The sequence below is a fragment of the Palaemon carinicauda genome, chromosome 17 (assembly GCF_036898095.1).
Source record: "Palaemon carinicauda isolate YSFRI2023 chromosome 17, ASM3689809v2, whole genome shotgun sequence".
Classification (NCBI taxonomy): domain Eukaryota; kingdom Metazoa; phylum Arthropoda; class Malacostraca; order Decapoda; family Palaemonidae; genus Palaemon; species Palaemon carinicauda.
The window spans coordinates 35,214,822-35,239,312 of NC_090741.1; the positions used below are offsets into that span (position 1 = coordinate 35,214,822).

At 45.9% G+C, this 24,491-nt stretch overlaps 1 protein-coding gene across 1 annotated transcript in view; it reads right to left on the reverse strand.

The window, feature by feature from the left end:
* Positions 1 to 406: 406 nt before the first annotated feature.
* LOC137656665 (complex III assembly factor LYRM7) overlaps positions 407 to 24,491 on the reverse strand; it is a 36,314-nt gene continuing 12,229 nt past the window's right edge. The window contains exons 2-5 of the mRNA XM_068390838.1: positions 3,941 to 4,013; positions 2,495 to 2,565; positions 1,638 to 1,719; positions 407 to 782 (exon numbers count right to left, since the gene is read on the reverse strand). Coding sequence (XP_068246939.1) covers positions 658 to 782; positions 1,638 to 1,719; positions 2,495 to 2,565; positions 3,941 to 4,013 — 351 coding nt within the window. The 3' untranslated portion in view covers positions 407 to 657. The remainder of the gene's footprint in view (positions 783 to 1,637; positions 1,720 to 2,494; positions 2,566 to 3,940; positions 4,014 to 24,491) is intronic.

Sequence of the window (24,491 nt, forward strand, 5' to 3'; positions counted from 1 at the left end):
CTGTGATTCTACTTTGTTAGAAAAAATATGAAATTGAAGCAAGCCCATGTTTTTGCTGAATTTGATTTGATTCAAAATTCTATTCCAATGTTTTAGCAAAGGCAGTCAAATTCCAAAGGACAACTCATTAGATCTGGCAATTATGGGTGTGGAGAATTTTTATTATTATAGGTAGTTTCAGCTAATAGACCAAATACATTCCTAGACTAACAGTGTTAAGCCAAATGGTCTGTTCTTAAAACAAGGAAGGGAAATTGAAAGTGTAAAGAACACTGGCAAGATCCCTTCGTATATTAAACTTATAACCAAGTAGCTACTACCACCCTACAGTCCCTTAGGTCTAGCATCATAGTTCATAGTGTTAGACATTAGTCTGAAGACATACAGGGTATTTAGTACAGGATCATTATAGCAACCAAATAGATTTATTCTAAATATTGTAGTCAAATACACTCGGTGAAAATAAAATCTAAATACTTTCTGAGTGATTCTTATTCCCTTTATCTAAAGCCATATTTTTCCTCTTAACTTATAAGTAATTTACAACTATTCAGTAAACAGAGATCATTTATTACATTAGTTTCTCTGCATGCTTAATTTAGCATATTTACAAGAGTACAGTATTGTGACACTGGATATTCATATGACTTTGTTAAATCATTTACCCTTGCCATCTGGGTCCCCACACTTCTTTCTTCTTCTGAAAGGCCCAATCATGTTTTCTGGCATCTCTTGGTAAGGTGCAGTATCAATCATAGTTAAGTCTTCTCTTACTTGAGCTTCTGAAAAAATATATCCAATACACGTTATAAATACAGTAGTACAAAAATCACATTCATAAACAGGTATCAATTATATCTGTAAATAAAATCTATACTACAGTACTATCAATTATAGGTCTATTTATATGAAAGATGAATACACTTGAATTTGTTAGTTCCAAATTAATTTTTAGGTGTTGCTTTCACTAATAATGAATTTTATAAAGTTTATGTGGTGTACATGGTAAATAAGATTAATGAATAGTTCTAGACTTAAGTATGTTATTAGTATTGTGTAGAAGTTATTAGTGTCTAGTTATAGGATAAGTAAGTTTCAAGTGTACAGTAAAGCAAAGCACTGGGAACACTGCAGTTGTGAGATTGGCAACGGTGGTATTGAGGGCAGTGAAGGATGGAATTGTTATTGTGGGGCTCAGGAATCTGTTGGATATGGTTTTATTTTGGCTAGCTTGTGAAAAGCTGTTTTCTCGAGTGGTGATTGCAGACGGGGTTAGACAGGTGGGGGGAGGAGCAGGCTGTCAGTAGGCAAGGTGAGTGTTTGTCTGCTGCTGCCATGTTGTTTGTCCAGTGTTTATGTTTGTCCTGTGGTATGCTGGGCTGCGATTGTCTCCTGCTGTGGTATCTCGGCCGATGTTTGTGTGTAGTAGCACTAGTGGTGTAACAGTGTTGTCTTATAGTACAAGCTGGGAATGTGAAGACCTTGACTCTGTTAAACTTTACAGTAGATAATTAAGGTGAGTTCCCAGTGTATTTCATATTTAACCAGTTTACTTTTATGTTTTCATAGCAGTTTTCAGTGTTAATTTAAAAAACGAACCAAAACCAATTTCACACAATTTTAAGATCAAAACTTACTGAAAGTAGTTTCATCAGTTTTCACTGCCTGGAGGACATGTTTCCGCAGCACCTCCTCTACCTGTCTGCCAAACGTGAGAAGCTGAAATACGTAATTAAGCATTACCAACTTCAACTTATCTCAAGAAACATACGAGTAAAATAGTAGCTAATATTTTTAAGTAAGAAAGAAATAAAAGGAGAAACTTCAATATGGCAGCGAAACTGTATCTAATACATTTAAAATAAAATACTTTCAGAATTAAGGAAAGAAAAATGTAGATGAAAATTTTATTATATTTTTCATTCTTTTTGCAATATTTCAGTATTATACTGCGCATGCAAAACAAAGTTTGTGTGCACAATCCTCTTTTAGTTGGCTTCTGACCTCTTTTAAACAACCTGTAGCTTATATATTCATATTTCCTACCATCATTTAAACAACAGAAATGCAACTTAGTATAGCCCACTACGCATCTATAAATTTTCCCATATTTCTTTCGTGGCTTCCATTTTAAAAATCTTGGGTGTTGCAAAACAAAGCATATAAAGTAATATTGTACCTTGGGATAAGAAATTAATTCGTTCTGGAGTGGCTTTCGTAGCATAATTCTTTTTTTAATAATGAAATAAAGCCGCACAAATTTCGTCCCGTATCCCCAGTGTTTTTTTCGTAATATGAGGCAAAAAAATCTTTGTCATTTCGTAAAATTAATTTTTCGTATACAGAAAATTTTGTATCTACAGATTTCACTACATGAATAAACCTCTCATACAAATAATTACAGTATAATATTTCCATGTTCCTATATACAAAATATTTCTTTGTAAAAACTACCTTTTAACTTTACAATTCAAACAATATTCATAAAACTTACCTCTTCAATAGCCTTGATATCTGTTACAGACTTGTTCTTGCTAAATTCGTTGTTTATTTTCATTCGTGCAGCTGAAAAAAAAAAGAATTTTAATTCCTTCAAGTTTCTTTCTTAATCATACTGCACTTTAAATCTGCAATCCAATGCAAAAATTAGAAAATGAAGATGGTTATCAAACTGTATATGAAGAGTTAATTAACAAAAAGAAATGTTCAGTGGATGGAACTAAAATGCTTGACAGCTGCAATTATTACATATTTTAAATATATTTCCAGAATGGATTTTTAAGTTTTTAAAACAGATACAGTAGAATGTGGAGATTTTATTTAAATTGTTTTTTTTAATTTACTCTCCTATCGCTTGATTATGAAAGCTTTAAAATCATTGGTAGGTAAACAATTCCTGTTGCTTTTTATCGTGCAGAAAAAACTGCAACTTATTGAATAAACCGTAAATCTTATTAAAGACTGAAGCTATTCAATGCCAATGTACAACTTTGGGGGAGGACTACAATCACACTGAAATAAAGGATAAAAGAATATTTAACCTTTGGTCAGCAATATGAGCTTTAAAAGAATTGATTCATTAGTCAGATTGAAATGCTTAATAATTGTAGTAATTTATAACGTTCACTAATTATTTGAGGAGTATAATTATACAACCAAGTAGCTATTAACTGATGTGTTAACCTCAATGAAATTTTATGCGGTCAGATGTGAAATGAATTATCTCCTGGACAAATCAGACACAGTACAGTAGTCCTCATTTTCCATAACTGCGTCAGTTAATCTGCTTTACTGTCTAAATATCCTCTCCAGTCATTCCTGGTTTTTCTTTTGACCTCACTATCAATACTGGAATACTTAGCAGGCTCTACCTTGAAATTTTCAGTACTTTCTCGAAAACTTTAAACAACCAATTTCTGTCTTTGTCTCCTTTTTATAGTATCCCAAGTATCATTTGATATCCATGGCTTTCTCCTTGTAATTGCGTGTCCCAAGACAAAACAACTTGATTCTTAAGATTTTTTTTACAATATATTTATCAGTTTCTAGACGCCAATTATCTGTCACATCATTTGATGTAATTTTTCCAACACGTACTGGTCATGAATCTTTCATTCTTCAGCCATAGGTTCTCAAAATTCCTGTTTTTGCTGCCTAGAGTAGTAGAAACCATGTAGCCAAGTCTCTACTCTCCCTAACTGAAGCCATTTATATTTCAAAATCCCATCTATTCTAGAGCTATTTGTATTTTCTTACTGCCCTCTCAACTTCTGTTTCACAATTAGATGTGAGCCTAAGTATAAGAAATACTCTACTTTTTCTAAGACCTGCCAATTTATTAAAAAATTTCAGGAAGAATAATCTTGTACATCAAATAATTTCTTATAATATAACAATAACATTTGAATATTAAAGGTCATTGTGCAGTGTATCATATTACCAGCCAAGGCAACTTCATCTCCACGAAATGCAACCCCACGTGCTCGGTGAAGCTGTTTGAAGCACGACAACACCTGCAAAATAATAGTTACTTTACAAATCAAGTTATATACTGTACTTATCTAATAAGTGGCATCTTATCTTTTCAACATCAATCACCACTGCAAATTGAATTTGAAAAACTGAAAGCAACACCAAATAGAAGAAATATTTTCTACATACGGCTACTGTACAACTGGTACTGTTTACTTTAACTATGAGTTAGACTTTTTAGTCCATATTTGGAGGTACAGTATCTAGCTGTTTAATTATATGTAAAGAATAAAATATCAGTGGCTATAAATTTCTGGTGGAAAATTAATTTCTTATAAAATCTATATAAGTTGTTTCCAAAGATTTGATCTGTCTTAGTTCTAAAATAACTACAGTACAGTACATGTATATGAGATGAATTTACAGAATGAAATCAACTGCATTGTTACATCTGGCTTACAGGAAAATCATAATTTTGAAAATGAATTCGTATTTTTCCTAAACACACAAACAAATCTGAGACCTTTAATAGGAGTTGGACTACAGCAAAGCTGAAACAGCCATAAGATTTTTAACAATGTAACACTGCAAATTTTCAATATTAATCTTACCCGATGATCATGTAGCTGTCAACTCTGTTGCCCGACAGAAATCTACGGTCGGGATACGCCAGCGATCGCTATACAGGTGGGGGTGTACACAACAGCGCCATCTGTGAGCAGGTACTCAAGTACTTCTTGTCAACAAGAACTCAATTTTTCCTCTGTCGTGCCACCGGCTAGACCTACTTGGATACGCTGTTGATTCTGGAGTTATTGTTCACGATTTGGTGATGTATTTGCTCTAGAGTTTAGCCTTCGCTATTCAGGAAGCTTTATCATTAGCTTAGCAAGCTTTTGGAATTAATTTGATTTAATTATGGTGACGAAGAGAGTATGGACTCTCTTTCACTTTTAAATGGCCGACCCTTCCCTTAGACGGAAGTGTTGGTGTCGAAGAGAGTTTAGACTCTCTTTCACTTTATTTTATATCTCTCCGCCATTTATAGGCCTCTTCGATTAACTTTCCATTTATTATAAACTTATAAAAATTAATTTTTATGTTTGTTTATATGCGACCTTTCCTAATAGTAGGCGGTCCTTACTTGGAACCGAAGTTAATTAACATTGAGCCCGTCATATCGTTTTTCCTGTTAAGAATTTATGCTATTTTAATTTTAATGTTTTTGAAAGAATTTCTTTGATAGTCTCGTACTTTTTTCAAAGTTGAACTAACGTTTTGTTTAGTCTCCGCAGTTGTTGACGTTCAGAACGTTCAACTTGCGCTCTATCGTTACGATAGAGAGAGAGTATTTCACGGTTTCACGTTGCAGTAAGAGTAAACCGATTCTAGCGTTTCGTTCATTCTTTCTTAGCTTAAATGGTTTTAATTCTAATAAAGGAACTTTTTATTTGGGAAACCTTTCAGTTTTTTTCCTTTAACAAATAATACAGTGAACCCTCGCCACTTCGCGGTTCGACCATCGCGGATTCACCACTTCGCGGATTTTTTCCATAACCCATATATATACAGTAATATATATATATATATATATATATATATGTATGCATGTATTTATGTATATATGTATGTATGTATATATGTAGGTATGTATATGTGTATACATATGAATATATATATATATAAATATATATATACACACACACACACATATATATATATATATATATATATATATATATATATATATATATATATATATATATATATATATATATATATATATATATATATATATATATATATATATATATATATATATATCTAAAGTAGGAAGATGTGATGTAGTTTTAAGGGAAAAGTATGGGAAATATGTCTGGGTAATAAGCAAAGCTCTACCTCCAGTTTGTTTCTTCATTATGATCAGAGATAAATCTAAACAAAACATTGGTTGCCATTTTTTATCGTACTTTTTAGCATGTTTAGGAAACGCATGATATAAAATCACCTTTAATATTTGTGCCTGTTTTAGTTTAGGGTACTGTAGTACATGCATTAAGTGTTCTGTACATTAAAGGGTAGTTTGTTAACAGTACTACGTACAAGGGAAGGTTTTAAAAGTCTGAATATACATGTTGAATAAAAAGGTAAATATGGTGTCACTACTTCGCGGATTTTCACCTATCGCGGCCGCGTCTGGAACCTATCTACCGCGATAAACGAGGGTTCACTGTATGTTTTAACGATATATATAATTGGGCTCATCTCTCAGGTTCTAAGTCAAGAGAGAGAGAGAGAGAGATAGAGACGGAGGGAGAGAGGAGGATAAACGTTTCGTTCAAGCGGGTAACGTTGTTCTCGTTTTTTTTGCTCTTCTCCCTTGTCGCTATAGGGGAAGAAGGTAAAACGTTTCTAGAGTTTTATTCTTGTTCCCAGGCTTTATGCGGTGAGAGATTTTAAACGTAGTTTATTTGATCTAGTGTTTAGTCTCTTTTCCAGCCACTGAATTCTTTATCTTTCATTATGTTTTTCTGTTACATTGTAATACTGTTTTCGCAATTACTACCTTTTAATGAAGGGTAGGATTGCGTGTTTCAGGTACAAACCACTTAAAGTTTCGAGTTCAGTGAAATAAGTGCAAACAGAAAATCAAAAGTGATTAAGTGATATGCGCAAAATGTTACAGTGTTGCGTTCGAGGGTTCGTCTGTTCGTGCCAGTTGTTCACCTAGTCCGATACCTCTTACAAGCTCCCAAGCCCAGGGGAGAAGTAATGTCGAAGGACTTATGGGTTCCACAGGCCTTGATCGACGAACAGACGTTTCCCTCCGTGGTTTCGGGTGTATCTACACACGTTGCCGACGTGATCACCCCACCCACACAAAGACGAGAGAGCCCATTTATTCCTCGTCTGCGGAAGAGGTTTCTCGCAGAAACCATGGACCAAATCTTGCAGCTTTTAAGTGCAAGTCGGTCCTTTCCGCGCAAGTCCAACGGCCTAGGTGTAGCCACTGGGTCAGTTCGGACTCGCTGCAGTACGACAACTGCACACCTCCCAAGAGAGGCAAGGTGGTACCGCAACAGGCAGTAACTCCGTCTGTTGCCGCACCAGCTGTTTTAGACCCTCAGTCACAACGGACAGTAGCTCCGTTTGTTGTTGTCTTTCATAGACCCTAGTGGTCCATGCTGCAGACTATACAGTCTCAGCTTGCTCCTTCATGCAGGAGTATCATGCTGGAAGGTTGACAATGCACCTGTTAACCTACAACCCGACGAGGTTGTGCGCTCAGCAGATACTGCGGCTGCCTGCTCCCACCCTCCACCTGTGAGAGCTCCACCACCGATGCGCAGTCCACCCTGCCAGACGCATGTTCTTGCTGCACCATCTGCTAACATGCGTGAGCTACCGCATCAGCAGTGGGAAGGTTCTGTAGAGCTGCCGGGTTCCAGCACTATGCGGCATTCTCCGCTGCCCATGCAGCATGCTCTGCATACCTTACAGCATGCTCTGCATACCTTACAGCATGGTCCGCATACCATGCAGCATGAGCCGCATACCTTACAGCATGCTCCGCATACCATACCGCATGCTCCTCAACCCACCGCAGCCCCTCCCACGCACCAGCACTCTGCTTTTGTTGTTGCCAGCTCCCACACTCCGACTGCGGAGAAGGTTGACGATGCACCCGTGGGCCTACACCTCCCACGGTTGTGCGCCCGGCATGGCTTCCTGCTCTCACACTCTTGTTGTGAGAGCTCCTCCACCCATGCACAGTCAACCCTGCCAGATGTATGATGACTCCCACACACAGAGCACTCCGTTGCCGTGCGTGAGCTACCACAAGCTGCCGTGTTTTGACACGGTGTGTCAGCCTCCGCAACACACTGTGGTTACCGCCACTCGCCAGCAGCAAACTAGTCAGTCAGGAGTTGAGGCTTCCCCACACAACTTTGGTTGTTGCCAACTCACAAACTGTCATACAGTTACATGACGTTGCCTTCTGGTCTGCTACTTATACACCAGTGCTGTATGTCCTCACGCTCCTGTTGTGGTTGACAGTTCAGTTTTTGACAGTTCACAGACTGTCAAGCAGTTTCATAACGTTGCCTTCTGGTCTGCTGCTTTTGCACCAGTGAAACCCTCACTGAGAGAACCTAGCTTTTCTCGGATATGGTTCCTGTAGATGAGAAAGTGCTGTTCTCCCTCCTTCTGATATTCCCTTGAGGACTCTGTCATTTGGAGAGGAGCCTTAAGCTGCTTAGCCTCCTATGGACTTTTATTTAAGCATAACATGCTTCCAGGGAGGGTAAATGGTTCCGCTTCAGTCGCTAACCCCGTCTGTTGCCACACCTGCTCCCATAGACCTTGGGCTTTGTTGCAAGACATGCAGTCCAAGCTTAGTCCTTGATAGAGGATTTTTTACGGAGAAGACCCTTCTTGCCAACGACCTTCCTACCGGTTGGTTGTACGCCCTGTTGACGCTGAGGTATCCTACTCACGTCCGCCAGTTGAGATGGTTCCTCCACCGGTGCGACCCAGTGTGGGTTGCCAGTCGCACGTTGATGTTATGCTACTCTCGGAGGTGGTTGTGGACGTTCAGTGTGTCACTGGGAAGACGTTCAACAACCAGCAGAGGTGACTTGTTGTGACGCAGTGCGGCAACCTCAGCAACCCGATAAGGGGTTGTCTGTACTACCCAGACAGTCTAGACAGTTTCGGGTTGTCGCTGTACTTCCTCGCTCCCCATGGTTGACAGTTCACAGACTGTGCAGCAGTACCATGATCTTGTGTCCGGCTCCGTCACGCATCCACCAGTGCGACCGGATTCAGCGAGTCAGACGTTGCCCACTCCGTTGCCGTTTCCTCATCAGTTTCGGATGAGGAACCCTCTGATGAGGACATGGCTGAACAAGAAGATCAATCCCCAGCCCTGCTATCCATCCAGAAGATGCTGAAGAAGGAATACGGCCCTGTCAGGCTGTGGATGAGTCTGGTTAGGACACTGTCATCCGTGGTGCATTTGGTGTCACTTGGAAGACTACACCTCCGTCCTCTTCGGTTTCATCTAGCTCTTCACTGGAAAAGGACAAGACGCTAGAAGCGGTCTCGATCCCGGTTTCCGGAAGATAAGTCTGGTCTAACCTGAGGAAAGGACTTTATCAACCTTTTATAGGGTCTTCCCCTGACTGTTCAGACTCCCAACCACGTTCTCTTCTCAGACGCATCGGACGTAGGCTGGGGTGCGACCTTAGGCGGTAGGGAATGCTCGGGATTATGGAACTCGCGTCAAAGGACAATGCATTTTAACTGCAAGAAGCTTCTGGCAGTAAGTCTGACCTGGAAAAGCTTCAGGTCTCTCCTTCAAGACAAAGTAATGGAGATCAACACGGACAACTCCCTGCTTTGATGTTCATCTCCTAGCAGGAGGGACCTACTCTCTGACATGGTGCGAGTTCGCTAGTGACCTCCTCTCCTGTTCAACAGGTCTAGACTTTTCACTAGTAACAAATTTCTTCCAAGGCAACTTGAATGTCTTAGCAGTTTGTCAAAGTAGGAAGGGACAATAATTCCAACATATTGGACCCTCCACAGAGATGTATGCAAGAGACTTTGGGTCACCTGGGGCCATCCAACCATAGATCTCTTCGCAACCTCGATGTCCAAGAGGCTCTCAACAGACCCAGCAGTGGTTCTTTTAGATGCCTTTCTACTAGATTAGTCTCATCTAGATCTATATGCATTCCCTCCGTTCTAGTTTGTCAACAAGGTACTGCAGAAGTTCGCCTCTCATGTTGGGACAAAGTTGGCACTAGTTGCTTCCCTCTGGCCCGCGAGAGAATAACTTACCGAGGTACTTCGATGGCTAGTAGACATTCCCAGAACTCTTCCCCTAAGGGTGGACCTGCTACGTCTGCCACGCGTAAGAAGGTACTCCAAGGCCTCCACGCTCTTCGTCTCACTGCCTTCAGAGTATCGAAAGACTCTCGAGAACTAGAGGTTTTTCGAAGGAGGCAACCAGAGCGATTGTTAGAGCAAGGAGAACATCCACCCTTAGAGTCTACCAATCGAAGTGGGGAATCTTCCTAAACTGGTGCAAGTCAGTATCCGTATCCTCGACCAGTACCTCTGTAACTCAAATAGCTGACTTCCTCTTATTTCTGAAAAGAGCGATCTCTTTCAGCTCCCACTTTCAAGGGTTACAGAAGCATGTTGGCATCAGTCTTCCGTCACAGAGGCTTAGATCTTTTTAACAATAAAGATCTACAGGACCTCCTTAAGTCTTTTGAGACCACGAAGGAGCGTCGTTTGGTTACACCTGGTTGGAATTTAGACGTGGTTCTAAGATTCCTTATGTTAGACAGGTTCGAACCACTTCAATCAGCCTCCCTGAAAGATCTCACCTTTAAGACTCTTTTCCTGATATGCTTTACCAGCTAAAAGAGTCAGTGAGATTCATGCCTTCAGCAAGAACATCGGATTTTCATCCGAAACGGCTACATGTTCTACATCTTGGTTTTCTAGCCAAACACGAGCTGCCTTCTCGGCCTTGACCAATATCGTTCGTTATTCCAAACTTATCGATATGGTTGGAAAGGAACTAGAAAGAGTATTATGTCCTGTAGAGCTCTTAAGTTCTATTTTAAAAACCTTTATGAGGCCCGTCTGAAGCTTTATGGTGTTCAGTTAAGAATTCATCTTTGCCTATGTCAGAGAATTCTTTATCCTATTATTTTCAGACTGTTAATACGAGAAGCTCATTCCCTTCTGAATGAGGAAGACCAAGCTTGGCTGAAGGTAAGGACCCACGAAGTTAGAGCTATCACAACTTCCGTGACCTTTTAATAAAATAGATCTCTGCGAAATATTTTCGACGCAACCTTTTGGAAAAGCTAATCAGTGTTCGCGTCTTTTATCTTAAGAATGTCCAGTCTCTTTACGAGAACTGCTACACTCTGGGACCATTCGTAGCAACGAGTGCAGTAGTGGTGGGGGCTCCACCACTACAATTCCCTAATTCCAGAACCTTTTTAATCTTTCTCTTGAAATATTTCTGGGTTGTCCGGAAGGCTAAGAAGCCTTCCGCATCCTGGTTGATTTGGCGGGTGGTCAAATTCTTTCTTGAGAAGCGCCTAGATTAGAGGTTGTGATGAGGTCCTTTAGTATGGGTTGCAGCCCTTAATACTTCAGCACCTAGGAGTCGCTCAGCATCCTAAGAGGATCGCTAGGCTCAGTAAGGAAGACGTACTTAAAAAGGCAGAGTAATGGTTCAAGTCGACTTCCTTACCAGGTACTTATTTATTTTATGTTTGTTATTTTGAATAACGGCTAAAATAAGATACGGGATACTTAGCTTCTTTGTTAACATGTATGCTGGTCTCCACCCACCACCCTGGGTGTGAATCAGCTACATGATCATCGGGTAAGATTAATTATTGAAAAATGTTATTTTCATTAGTAAAATAAATTTTTGAATATACTTACCCGATGATCATGAATTTAAGGACCCGCCCTTCCTCCCCATAGAGAACCAGTGAACCGAGGAGAAAATTGAGTTCTTGTTGACAAGAAGTACTTGAGTACCTGCTCACAGATGGCGCTGTTGTGTACACCCCCACCTGTATAGCGATCGCTGGCGTATCCCGACCGTAGATTTCTGTCGGGCAACAGAGTTGACAGCTACATGATCATCGGGTAAGTATATTCAAAAATTTATTTTACTAATGAAAATAACATTTTTCAAGAAATTTTTATTTTTCCTACCTATACAAAGCCTTGTCATTTTGCTACGAACAAAATTAAGGAAATCCTGTGGATCTGGCAACATTGTATGGTCTTCCTCTGTTCCCACTTGTGCTGGGTAGGAGCTTATGAGTCTGCGGCTCAATAATCACTTTAGTCTCGTAGTTTGTTACTACGTGTCATTTATATAGGAGTCTTCCTGAGGTGGAAGTCCCACTGTGACAATGTTTGGGTATCTGTCTGACCCTTGAGCCAAAAACAGAAAAAATTTACTATCATGACTGGCTTGTATGAGATACGAGGTCATGACGTCAGCCCAAAAGTTGGTGATAATTGTTAGAGCCACAACACAAGAAGTATGAGATTTGGGTAAGAACAATTTCTTAATATTTTAAAATACATCCCATATATGTAATGTCAGATGGGTATTCTCAACGTCATAATTGGTCATCACCCTAAGTACCCCCAAGGAAGGGAGACTTCCAAGAGAGGAAGGAAGGCGCTTGCGCCAAAAATAACTGAAAACGTGACATCATGTTAAGTGTCCTGCAGGGGCATAGGTTTAAATTATTTGTTGGGTGGCTACCACTGCACCTAAGGAAAATATGTCTAGAGATCTGTGGATACAATCTTTTTAAGTAATGGGCTGTGAAGGTGGTCTGTCTTTTCCAGACCCCAGCACTAAATACCTGTGCTATGAGTGGTTTTTCCAGAATATTAAAGTTGCAGCAATACCCCGAATATCATGAGCCTTGGGACAGATCCCAGTCCATGCTTCTCCCAAAGATTTGTATGCTCTCATAACCAGAAAGAGATGGAGTTCTGGGTTACCCCCTTCTTGTTTTGACCTGTGCTCACAAACAAGTTAGGGACAAAAGGGTGAAGTCCTCTTTAGATGAAAACGGACTGTCCTTAATACTAGGCAGGCAGTTAATTCTAATAGCCAGGCCTTTTCCATCATGAGGCTCAATACTATACAGTATTCTAGAAGTTTTATTCCAGCTGTTACCAAGTTGTGGAATGATCTTCCTAATTGGGTAGTTGAATCAGTAGAACTTCAAACGTTCAAAGTTGGAGCAAATGTTTTTATGTTGACCAGGCTGACATGAGTCTTTTTATAGTTTATATATGACATATCTGTTTTTGACGTTGTTAATAGTTTATATAGGGCATACAGTATCTGTTTTGACGTTGTTACGGTTTTTAGAATGTTTTATTGTTAATTTATTCTCATAATTTATTTATTTCCTTATTTCCTTTCCTCACTGGGCTATTTTTCCCTATTGGAGCCCTCGAGCTTGTAGCATCTTGCTTTTCCAACTAGGGTTGTAGCTTGGCTAGTAATAATAATAATAACAGATAATCAGTTATCTCCTTGATTGCTGAAATCATAAAGGAGTCAAATCGGTTATCATCACAGATGGAATTTGGGTCTTAGCTATGAATTCTGGCACAAAAGAAAAAGCCAGATCTTTCCAGACTCTGGAGTGTGGCACTAAGCATGACAGACCATGTAGTTTGCTCACTCTCTTTAATGATGCTAGAGCTAATAGAAATATGACAAATTCGGAGATAATTTGTATTTTTCCTAACCATACAAACCTTAGCTATTTACATTGGGTTTACCTTTTAGCATAGCTGAAATGACGAGCCAATAGTTTTTAACGAGGGTTAATTACCCCCGCGCTAGTTAGCGGGGGTAGGGGAAGGGATGGCTTGCTACCCCTCCCCCCCCACACACCGGTGATTTTCTTCACTTCACTTAGAGGTAGGACTTGACTTGGGGGCCAGGGCTGGCGGGCAAATATGTGTAAATAGCTAAGGTTTGTATGGTTAGGAAAAATACAAATTATCTTCGAATTTGTCATTTGTTCCGTAACCGAAATACAAACCACGCTATTTACATTGGGTGACTTACCCCTTAGGAAGGGTGGAAAGTCCCCAGCCTTACTGACTTCGGCTTTGCCCGGGGACTCCATCCCTCAGTGAGTAGCACTTGAGAGAAGGAGCCCCTGCACCTCACGAGTTCCTTGCTTCGCTAGGAACGAGTGGCCTACATAAGTTGTGTGTGGAGGAAAGTGTGACTCGTCCTATGAAGTTGACCTTGAGACCTTTAGATAGGAATCTAGGATAGGACGTTCCCAATACCACCTCGTCAGGGTATGGGAGACGCAACAGTATTAAGCTTAATACTAGGAGCACAAGGAAGCATGGGTTACCTGCAGAGGTCGAGGTCAGCTATGCGAGGACCAGGATGCTGCTTCCCCAAGAGAGGGGAGAATGAAGAAAGAAGTAAGGGTCAGACATACTCTTTCATTCACGCAGACTAAAACCGGGTAACAACGCCCTCAACCTACTGCTACTTGTCCATAAAGGAGCCTGAGGTTAGACCAGCTGTTGTGCAGCCACCACAGGGCCGATAGAAAACGTATCGAGGCTCCTGTGGGTCACGTCCTGCAGGTAGTGGGCTGTGAAGGTCGTCTGACGCTTCCAGACCCAAGCTTGAAGCACCTGCGTCACAGAGAAGTTTCTCTTGAAGGCCAGGGACGTAGCAACACCCCTGACATCGTGTGCCCTAGGGCGACGTGACGGAGGAGGGTCTGGATTCAAGGCGTGGTGGATAACCCTTCGAATCCAAGCTGAGATGGTGTTCCTGGTGACCCTCTTCTTCGTCCTGCCTGTGCTCACAAACAATGCTCGCACTTGAGGACGGACTGCAGCCGTTCTCTTCAAGTAGTACCTCAGACACCTCACTGGACATAGTAGCAGCTGATCTGGGTCGCTTGTTACAGAGCGGAGACTCGCGATCCTGAAAGAGGCGAACCGAAGATCCGGCACTCCAGGATTCTGAGTCTTGGCCACAAACTCAGGGACGGACCTGAACGTTACCTCCCCCCATCCCCTTGAATGGGCGATGTCGTACGAGAGACCATGAAGTTCACTAACTCGCTTGGCCGAAGCCAAAGCGAGCAGGAAAGCCGTCTTCCAAGACAGGTGGCGATCGGAAGCCTGGCGTAATGGTTCGAAGGGAGGTCTCTTAAGAGCCCTGAGGACCCGAACCACGTTCCTAGGAGGAGGTCTCACTTCCGACTGGGGGCAGGTAAGCTCATAGCTACGTATGAGTAGAGAGAGTTCTAGCGAGGAAGAAATGTCCACGCCTTTCAGCCTGAAAGCCAAGCTTAAGGCTGAGCGATAGCCTTTCACTGCCGAGACAGAAAGGCGCATTTCCTCCCGCAGATATACGAGGAAGTCCGCTATTGCTGGAATAGTGGCATCGAGTGGAGAGATACCCCTCTCACGACACCAACCACAAAAGACTCTCCACTTCGCCTGGTAGACTCCCTCAGAGGACTTTCGCAGGTGCCGAGACATTCTCTCCGCAACCTGTTGCGAAAAGCCTCTCTCCGTGAGGAGACGCTGGACAGTCTCCAGGCGTGAAGCCGAAGCGAGGCCACGGCCTTGTGAGGGACGTTGGAGTGGGGTTGTCTGAGAAGCTCGTGTCGTGGAGGAATTTCCCTCGGGAGCTCCGTCAGGAGCTGCAGAAGGTCCGGGAACCATTTCACGTGATGCCATAGCAGAGCTACCAGAGTCATCGAACAGTTGACCGATAGTTTGGTCCTGTTGAGCACCCTTCTCATCAGACAGAACGGTGGGAAGGCGTACACGTCGATGTTGTCCCACCGTTGCTGGAAAGCATCTTGCCAGAGAGCCTTGGGGTCCGGGACTGGGGAGCAGTATAGAGGCAGCTTGAAATTCAACGCTGTCGCGAACAGGTCCACGGTCGGGGAACCCCAAAAAGTCAGGACTTTGTTGGCTATCTGAGGATCCAAAGACCACTCGGTACTCACTATCTGCGAGGCCCTGCTCAGACTGTCGGCGAGCACATTCCTCTTGCCAGGAATGAAGCGAGCTGATAGTGTTATCGAGTGGACTTCGGTCCACCTCAGAATCTCTACTGCAAGATGGGATGGCTGCTGCAAAAAAGTGCCTCCCTGCTTGTTGATATACTGTAAGCCACTACCGTGGTGTTGTCGCTCATCACCACCAAGGAATGACCCGCCAGGGTCCGTTGGAACTGTTGAAGAGCCAGAAAGACGGCCTTCAACTCTAGCAGGTTGATGTCCAGGCACTTTTCTGATTCTGACCAAAGGCCTGAGGTCCTCTGGTTCAGAACGTGCGCCCCCCACCCTTCTTTTGACGCGTCCGAAAACAGTGTCAATTCCGGGGGGAGGACAAGAAGACTCACTCCCTTTCGCAGGTTCTCGTCGACCAGCCACCACCGCAGGTCCGTCCGTTCCAAAGATCCTATCGGGACCTGAACGTCCGGGGAATCGGATCCTTGATTCCACCGGGACTTGAGCTGCCACTGTAGGGATCTCATCCTGAGGCGGCCGTTGGGAACCAGACGAGCCAGGGAGGACAGGTGACTTAAGAGACGCAACCACGATTGGGCAGGATAGCTCTTCTCGCCTGAGGAAGGGTTCCGCCACCCTCCTCAGCCTTGCTATCCTGTCGTCTGATGGAAAGGCTTTGTGGAGATTGGTGTCTATCAGCATGCCTAGATAAACCAGTCGTTGGGACGGCTGCAGAGAGGACTTCTCGAGGTTTACCACGATCCCCAGATCCTGGCAAAGACCTAGAAGCCTGTCTCGGTGCCGAAGAAGGGTCGACTCCGAGTCTGCTAGGATCAGTCAGTCGTCCAGATAACGAAGGAGACGAATGCCGTTCCTGTGCGCCCAAGATGAAATCAGGGTGAAAACACTGGTGAACACCTGAGGAGCTGGGGAGAGACCGAAACACAGCACCTTGAACTGGTAGATCTTGTTGTCTAGGCAGAATCTCAAGTACTTCCTGGAAGACGGATGGATTGGGATCTGGAAGTACGCGTCCTTTAGATCCAGTGTGCACATGAAGTCTAGAGGTCTCACCGCAAGTCTGACCGTGTCCGCTGTCTCCATGCTGAACCGAGTTTGTTTGACAAACCCGTTCAGAGCCGAGAGGTCGATGACAGGTCTCCAGCCTCCAGACGCCTTCTTTACAAGAAAGAGTCGACTGAAGAAGCCTGGGGAGGCGTCCACGACCTCCTGGAGAGCACCCTTCTTGAGCATGGTCTCGACTTCCGCCAAGGGCCAGCCCCTTTGCCGATCCCGTGGCATAGGAGCTCAACGACACTGGATTCGCTGTCAGGGGAGGTTGAGATGTTATGAACAGGACGCGATAGCCTTGGCCGATCACTGAAACCGTCCAAGCATCGGCCCCGTGTTGCTGCCACCTGTGCACGCAACGTTGAAGGCATCCCCCCACAGGTGGACACGCGGGGGGACTGCCACTCCTAGGGTTTGCGGCCGCGGCCACTCCCTTCGATGCCTTACGAGGCTGCTGCTGCTGTTGTTGCGGAGCTGGAGGCTTATAGGGCCGAGCTGTAAGGGCCCTATGGAGGAGGGAGTCCGTGCTAGATTTCCTCCACCTCTCAGCCGTTCGCTCCATATCCTGTGGCTCCAACAGATTCTCCCCAAGGACGGAAGCATGTCTGAGCCTACAGACATCCACGGCGGGGACCTTCGGGTGGAACCTCTCGGTCACCGCATCGCGCCGCTTCAACACCGAGTTGGCCCACAGGGTGGTGACCTGGTGCGCCAGGAACTCGATGGAGCAGGTGCCCGAGAGTAAGAAGGTCTCCAGGGCCTTCCTAATGGTCTCCTTCGACAAGTCCTCGGAGCGCAATAGGATGCCCAGAGTTCCCAGCCATATATCCAGCCACAAAGTGGCCTGCATGGCGCACTTCGCGACCTTCTCATGGCTCAGGATCTCCGACGCCGAGAACGACACCTGCCGGGCGGAGAGCTTCTCGAGGGGAACTCTCTTAGCCAGCTCTTCTACGGAGTGATGGAGACGAAGAGCGAAACTAGACTCACCCAAGATCTCAAAATACCTCCTCTGCTGGAGACGAGGAGGTGGGATGAGTTTGTTCCCGGCAGAGGAACGACTGGAGGAGGCAAGAATCGCGATCTGGGCTCTGGCACTCTTCAATCCCCGAGACCAGGGCAGAGCCGCACTGGTCTTAGGGGCCTTCTGAACATCGAACACTTGGTCCAAGACCGTGTCCTTGCCTTCTCGGGGGGCGATCACGGGATCCATGAACCCGTTGAGTTGCCTCATCAGGCTCAGGACCTGCCAGAAGGCATATTCAGATTCCTGCTGGTCTCCTCCTTGCGGGCTGGCAGCTAAGTCTCCCGTCCCCGGAATCTCTTCCTGGGACGAAGCGTGGACGTTCTCCCGGGGAGCAGCGGGTTCCTGGCGAATCCTTGAAGACGATTTCGGGATGGTCTTGGAGTCCTTGGGTTGCCTCCTGGGAGGGATACAGGATCCCAACAAAGAGGTTCAGAGAGCCCCTTCCGCGCGAGAGGATTCTCCTCCATGAAGAGAAGGCTCCCCCCTTGGTGCCGAGGGGGAGACTATCACTTCATTGGACTCACCCGAGGAGGACGGAAAAGCCTCGTCCACGGGAGAAGGAGAAAACGCCTGCGAAGGGGATGGGGCCTTCCCGACAGTCCTCTTAGGAATCAACTTCTCCCTGGGGGAAGTCACCACGAAGTCCACTCCTCTCTTTCTCTTCAGCGGAGGTGAGGCAGTCGTTGGCTTGTTCCCCTGATCGGCGAGTGCTGGCTTCATAACCCTCACTAACGCCCGCATCAGAGGACCAAACCAAGTCTGTCGCTCCACGGACACAGAGTCCAAAATCCTCGCTGGAGGGAAGGGGATCGGGCGATCCTTCGGAGTGGACACCACTGGACCTGCCTGAAAAGGAAAAGGGGAAGAAAGACGCACTGACCTCTCTGAAGTGTCTTCCCTTTCCTGCACAAGGGACCTGCGCTTTGGTGGAGGCGATCCTGAGCACGGTCTGGTGACACGCGTTCCTGCTGCTGTCACGGGCTGCGAAATTCGGCGCAAACGGTGGCCGCGCATAGGCGAACGGTCGCGCGGGCGCGCCGGCGAGTGGTCGCGCAGGCTAGCGGTCGCGCGGGCGCGCAGGCAAGTGGGCGAGAGGGCGTACAGGCGAACGAGCGCGTGGGCGAGCCAGTGAACGAATGCGTTGGCGTGTCGGCGAGGGAACGCGTTGGCGCGTGGGAGAACGAGAACGCTCCGAAGATCGTTGGCGACGTTGGTCAGGAGACCTGTAGCGCGTGGGAGCGCGATTGCGAGCAGGCGATCGTTGGTGCGCTGGTGAACGCTGGCGCGCAGGCGAGCGATGGCGCGTTGGCGCATGGTGTCTCGTTGGCGAGCGATAGCGCGTAGACCACGCAGGTGAACGACAGCGCGAGGGCGAGCTAACAGAGGGCGACCCATGTCCTTCCAGATCTTCTGGGCGACAGCGCGTTGGAGAACGCTTGCGTGCAGGCGATAGGTCACGCGGGCGGTCTGGAGATCGCCGATGTTCAGGTGATCGCTGATGCGTAGGAGAACGCTGACGAGCAGGCGATTGTTGAATCGTCTGTGATCGCTGGCGAGCTGGTGATTGCTGATCTCTGGCAAGCAAGAGGGCGACGAGTGGAATCCTGTGAGGGAACAGTCGGCGCGGGGCGCAAAGGTGAACGTTCACGAACAGGAACAGGAAGCGCGTGGGCGAACGTGTGTTTTAGAAACACTCGCTGGAGAACGCGAGCGATGTTGTGCAGGAACAAGCTGAGGGTCGCGAGGGCGCTCAGGAGACTGATGGCGCGCAGGGTGCACAACAGGAACTGCAGGATATTCGGAGACCACAGGGGAGCGCTGGCGAGCAGAAGGGCGATGGTCCTCAGAAGAGCGCTGACGAGCAAGAGAGCGCTGACGGTCAGAAGAGCGCTGACGAGCAGGAGAGCGCTGACGGTCAGAAGAGCGCTGACGAGCAGGAGAGCGCTGACGGTCAGAAGAGCGCTGACGAGCAGGAGAGCGCCTGTGCGCTAACACTGCAGAAGGGCGAGCAGGGGAACGCTAGCGCGCTGGGCGCTCCTCAGGAACAACAGGTTGAAGGATGTCCTCAGGAGAGCGCTGGTGAGAAGAGTGGCGATCATCAGGAGAGCGCTGGCGAACAGGAGATCGCTGACGAACAGGAGAGCGCTGACGAGCAGGAGAGCGCCTGTGCGCTAACACTGCACGCGTAAGGGAAGAATCCCTTTGCCCCGAAGGGACCGTTGCCCGTTGGGTGACGAGGTCAGGTTGCTGAACATCTGCCCCAGAAGTTGAAGGTCTGGAAGGCATAGGAGACTGATCCCCAGAGAGGTCTAAGGAAGCTGGAGCTGCAGGCTGTTTACGGCGAGGAGAGTCCCCTTCGGAAGAAGAAGGAGAAGATCCAAAAAGGCGCCTCTTAGCACCCTTATAAGGAGACGGGAGGCCCTTGCGACGCAGCAGACGGCTAGCCTTACGGCGAAGGCGGCCACGAGGAAGATCGTCAGGACCATCAGTCCTCCGAAGGGGAGTCTCAGTCAAAGCACTCCCCTTAGAGGGAAGCTGGACAGCAGAAGAGCCCGTAGGACTCCCTTCCCCCTTCGAAGGATGTACGGAAGGGGGAGGAGAGCCGTCAGCACCAACATCCACAACTGCACCTGCAGAGGATTGACCCGCCCCGTCGGAAGCCTCTGCCACCACGACGTCGACGATAGACAGAGGATCTACCTCTGCTATCACCGGCGACTGCTTAACGGCAGCCCCCAACTGGACAAGGTCAATCAGGGCTACCCTGGAGGGCAGGCCCTTAAGCCCCAGGGAAGCCCAAATCTAAAAGAGATCATCGTTAGACAAAGATTCATCAATAACCTCCCCCGGGGGAGGAGGAGGAACCGCCCCGCAATGGGAGGCGATGCCCTCTCCCCCAATCCAAGGTCGGGAAACAGAACTAGGGCCTGCGCTCCCACTCGGCCGACTCTCCTTAGGAGCCGAACGAGGGGGAGCTTCGGAGGAGGTTTGGGCGGCGAAAGAAGAGTCCCGAGAACCTTCCTCCTCCAAGGCAACCCCGGAAGGAGAACGGTCTCTCTTGGACTTCTTCTTACGCCGGCGGCCAAACCTCTCCCACTGGGAGACAGACCACTCCCTGGACTCACTACACTTATTTTCCTGATCACAGCGTCGGCCTCGACACTGCGGGCAAAGGGTGTGAGGATCAGTGTCCACGGCCGACATAAAAGTACCACAAGGGCGGCCAGCAATTCCAGGGCACGTACGCATAGTAATAATAAAGGAGGTCAACTTCTAAAACACACACACAAACTGAAAGAAAAAGCAGAAAATGATTAAAGGCTGTCAACGAGGACGATGGACAGACATGTCTGTTCATCGCCGGAGCCAAAAGTGAAGTGAAGCAAATCACCGGTGTGTGGGGGGGGGAGGGGTAGCAAGCTATCCCTTCCCCTACCCCCGCTAACTAGCGCGGGGGTAAATGACCCTTGTTAAAAACTATTGGCTCGTCATTTCAGCTACGCTAAAAGGTAAACCCAATGTAAATAGCGTGGTTTGTATTTCGGTTACGGAACAAACTGTTTTCAATGTAAGGTCTCTGTCTGATCCTCTGAGAAGAGGTTTGTCAAGTGCTAACTTTGGAAAGCATTTTCCATTAAAGCTGCTACGTCCTGAACTGGAGAACAATACACGGGTAGTTTGCTGTTCAGATGTGTGGCGAACATGTCTATGGTCGGGGAACCCCACAAAGTCAGGAGACTCTTCGCCACCATAGAATTCAAAGATCATTCTGAAACAACTATCGTGCCTAGTCAGCTCAGATTGTCTACCATCACATTCTTTTTCCCCAGGATGAATTCAGCTGAGATATGAACAGCATTTACATGTGCCCAGTGTTGCATCGCTACTGACAGAAGAGGTGGGATACCGAGCCCCTATGGTTGTGTTGTCGCTCATCAACACTACTGAGTGACCTTTGATCGTCTCTGTAAAGTGGAGTAACACCAGATACGCTGCTTTGAGTTCCAGATTATTTATGCGGAACAACTTGTCTTCCTGTGATCATAGTCCTGAAATTTGTTCCTTTCTTAGATGGGCTACCTATCCCTGGCAAGAGGCATTTGAAAAGACTGGAAAGTCTGAAGTTGAACCCTGTAGAGGGGATCCCACTAACAGATTATCCTCCTATAGCCACCATAAGAGATCGGTTCTCACATCTCGAGAGATCTTCACAATAGCCGATGGGGGGTTTAAAGTCTGCAACCATTTGCTCCTTAGTGCCCATTAAACTGGGCTGGTAATCATGCTCATGCCTTTACCAGGAAGAAAGGCTTCTCTGCTGTAGGTACCAAAAGGGAGTGCTCAGAGAAATGTTCTCATGACAATACGGTTGCACGTGCATCAAGTGTCCCTAGCAACAAACCAGGTATTTGGGCGCATGGTGACTCACGATCTGATCTTTTCCCATTTTCAGGTGGTAGGTAAGCCAGGCCACCAGCCACCCATTGAGATATTACCGGTAGAGAGTTATGGGGTCTTTTGACGAGCAGGACAGTACTGCATTGGATCCTTCTCTCTGGTTACAGCTCATTTTCCTTTTGCCTACACACACTGAATAGTCTGGCCTATTCTTTACATATTCTCCTCTTTCCTCATAAACCTGGCAACACACATTACCAAACAATTCTTCACCCAAGGGGTTACTGCACTATAATTATTCAGTGGCCACTTTCCTCTTGATAAGGGTAGATGAGAAGCTTGGACGATTAGTGACAGAATTTGGAAGAGTGTGTGAGAGAAGGAAGTTGAGAGTTAATGTGGGTAAGAGTAAGGTTATGAGATGTACGAGAAGGGAAGGTGGTGCAAGGTTGAATGTCATGTTGAATGGAGAGTTACTTGAGGAGGTGGATCAGTTTAAGTACTTGGGGTCTGTTGTTGCAGCAAATGGTGGAGTGGAAGCAGATGTACGTCAGAGAGTGAATGAAGGTTGCAAAGTGTTGGGGGCAGTTAAGGGAGTAGTAAAAATATAGAGGGTTGGGCATGAATGTAAAGAGAGTTCTATATGAGAAAGTGATTGTACCAACTGTGATGTATGGATCGGAGTTGTGGGGAATGAAAGTGATGGAGAGACAGAAATTGAATGTGTTTGGGATGAAGTGTCTAAGGAATATGGCTGGTGTATCTCGAGTAGATAGGGTTAGGAACGAAGTGGTGAGGGTGAGAACGGGTGTAAGAAATGAGTTAGCAGCTAGAGTGGATATGAATGTGTTGAGGTGGTTTGGCCATGTTGAGAGAATGGAAAATGGCTGTCTGCTAAAGAAGGTGATGAATGCAAGAGTTGATGGGAGAAGTACGAGAGGAAGGCCAAGGTTTGGGTGGATGGATGGAGTGAAGGAAGCTCTGGGTGATAGGAGGATAGATGTGAGCGAGGCAAGAGAGTGTGCTAGAAATAGGAATGAATGGCGAGCGATTGTGACTCAGTTCCGGTAGGCCCTGCTGCTGCCTCCGATGCCTTAGATGACCGCGGAGGTAGCAGCAGTGGGGGATTCAGTATTATGAAGCTTCATCTGTGGTGGATAATGTGGGAGGGTGGGCTGTGACACCCTAGCAGTACCAGCTGAACTCGGTTGAGTCCCTTGTTAGGCTGGGAGGAACGTAGAGAGTAGAGGTCCCCTTTTTGTTTTTGTTTCTTTGTTGATGTCGGCTACCCCCCAAAATTGGGGGAAGTGCCTTGGTATATGTATGTATGTAATCAGCTCTTCTAAGAGGGCACTCCAAAATCAAACCATTGTTTTCTAGTCTTGGTTAGTGCCATGGCCTCTGTACCATGGTCTTCCATTGTCTTGGGTTAGAGTTCTCTTGCTTGAGGGTACACTCGGGCACACTATTCTATCTTATTTCTCTTCCTCTTGTTTTGTTAATGCTTTTATAGTTTATATAGGAGATATCTATTTTTATTTCGTTACTCTTCTTAAAATATTTTATCTTCTTTTTTTTTCTTTCTTCACTGGGATATTTTCCCTGTTGGGGCCCCTGGGCTTATAGCATCCTGCTCTTCCAACTAGGGCTGTAGCTTAGCAAGTAATAATAATAATAATAATAATAATAGTAATAATAATAATAATAATGTCTAGCCTAAGGAAGTGATTGTGGAGAAGCTCACGAGCATCCAGATCATGGAATCTCCAGTGACTTCTGAGAAGGCTTTACAAGCCTTCTCAGCTGCTGGGGAGAAAGCCATCTTCTTCAGAATGGACAAACAATCCTGACGATTAACCTTTGCGGGTACGCATGAAAAAGGCGTTCGTTGCTCTTCCAGGGCACAATCAGCATCAGAGGCCTTCAAGACAGCTTTCTTCATTCATTTAGGTGTTCCTGCGCATGGAGATGAAGGTATAGAAGCATCCAGGAACATGCCTGGGCACAAGAGGGACTAGAGCGTAGCTCGTTGTACTAACCAGTAGTGACCATAACATGTCCTTAGCGAGACTTGCTACTGGAGGCAAGGCCCTTGACCCTTGAACCCTGTACCTTGATGCTTCCCCAGGGGGAACGTTTTGGTACAATGCTACTCCTCCCACAAAACCTGGCATAGGAGCCAATGCTTCAGTGAACTCCTCTTCTTCCTGACAGTAGGCAGCTCCTCAGCAGAGGATGAAAAAGGCCCAGGAACAGAAGGAGCAGTTGATGGGGAGCGACCATGCTTCTCCTTCACCAAGGTTGAGGTTAGGCAGCATAAACCTGACAACACTGAGATTACCAAACAATTCTTCCTCACTCAAGGGGTTGACTACTGCAATGCAATTGTTCACTGGCTACTTCATCTTGGTAAGGGTAGAAGAGACTTT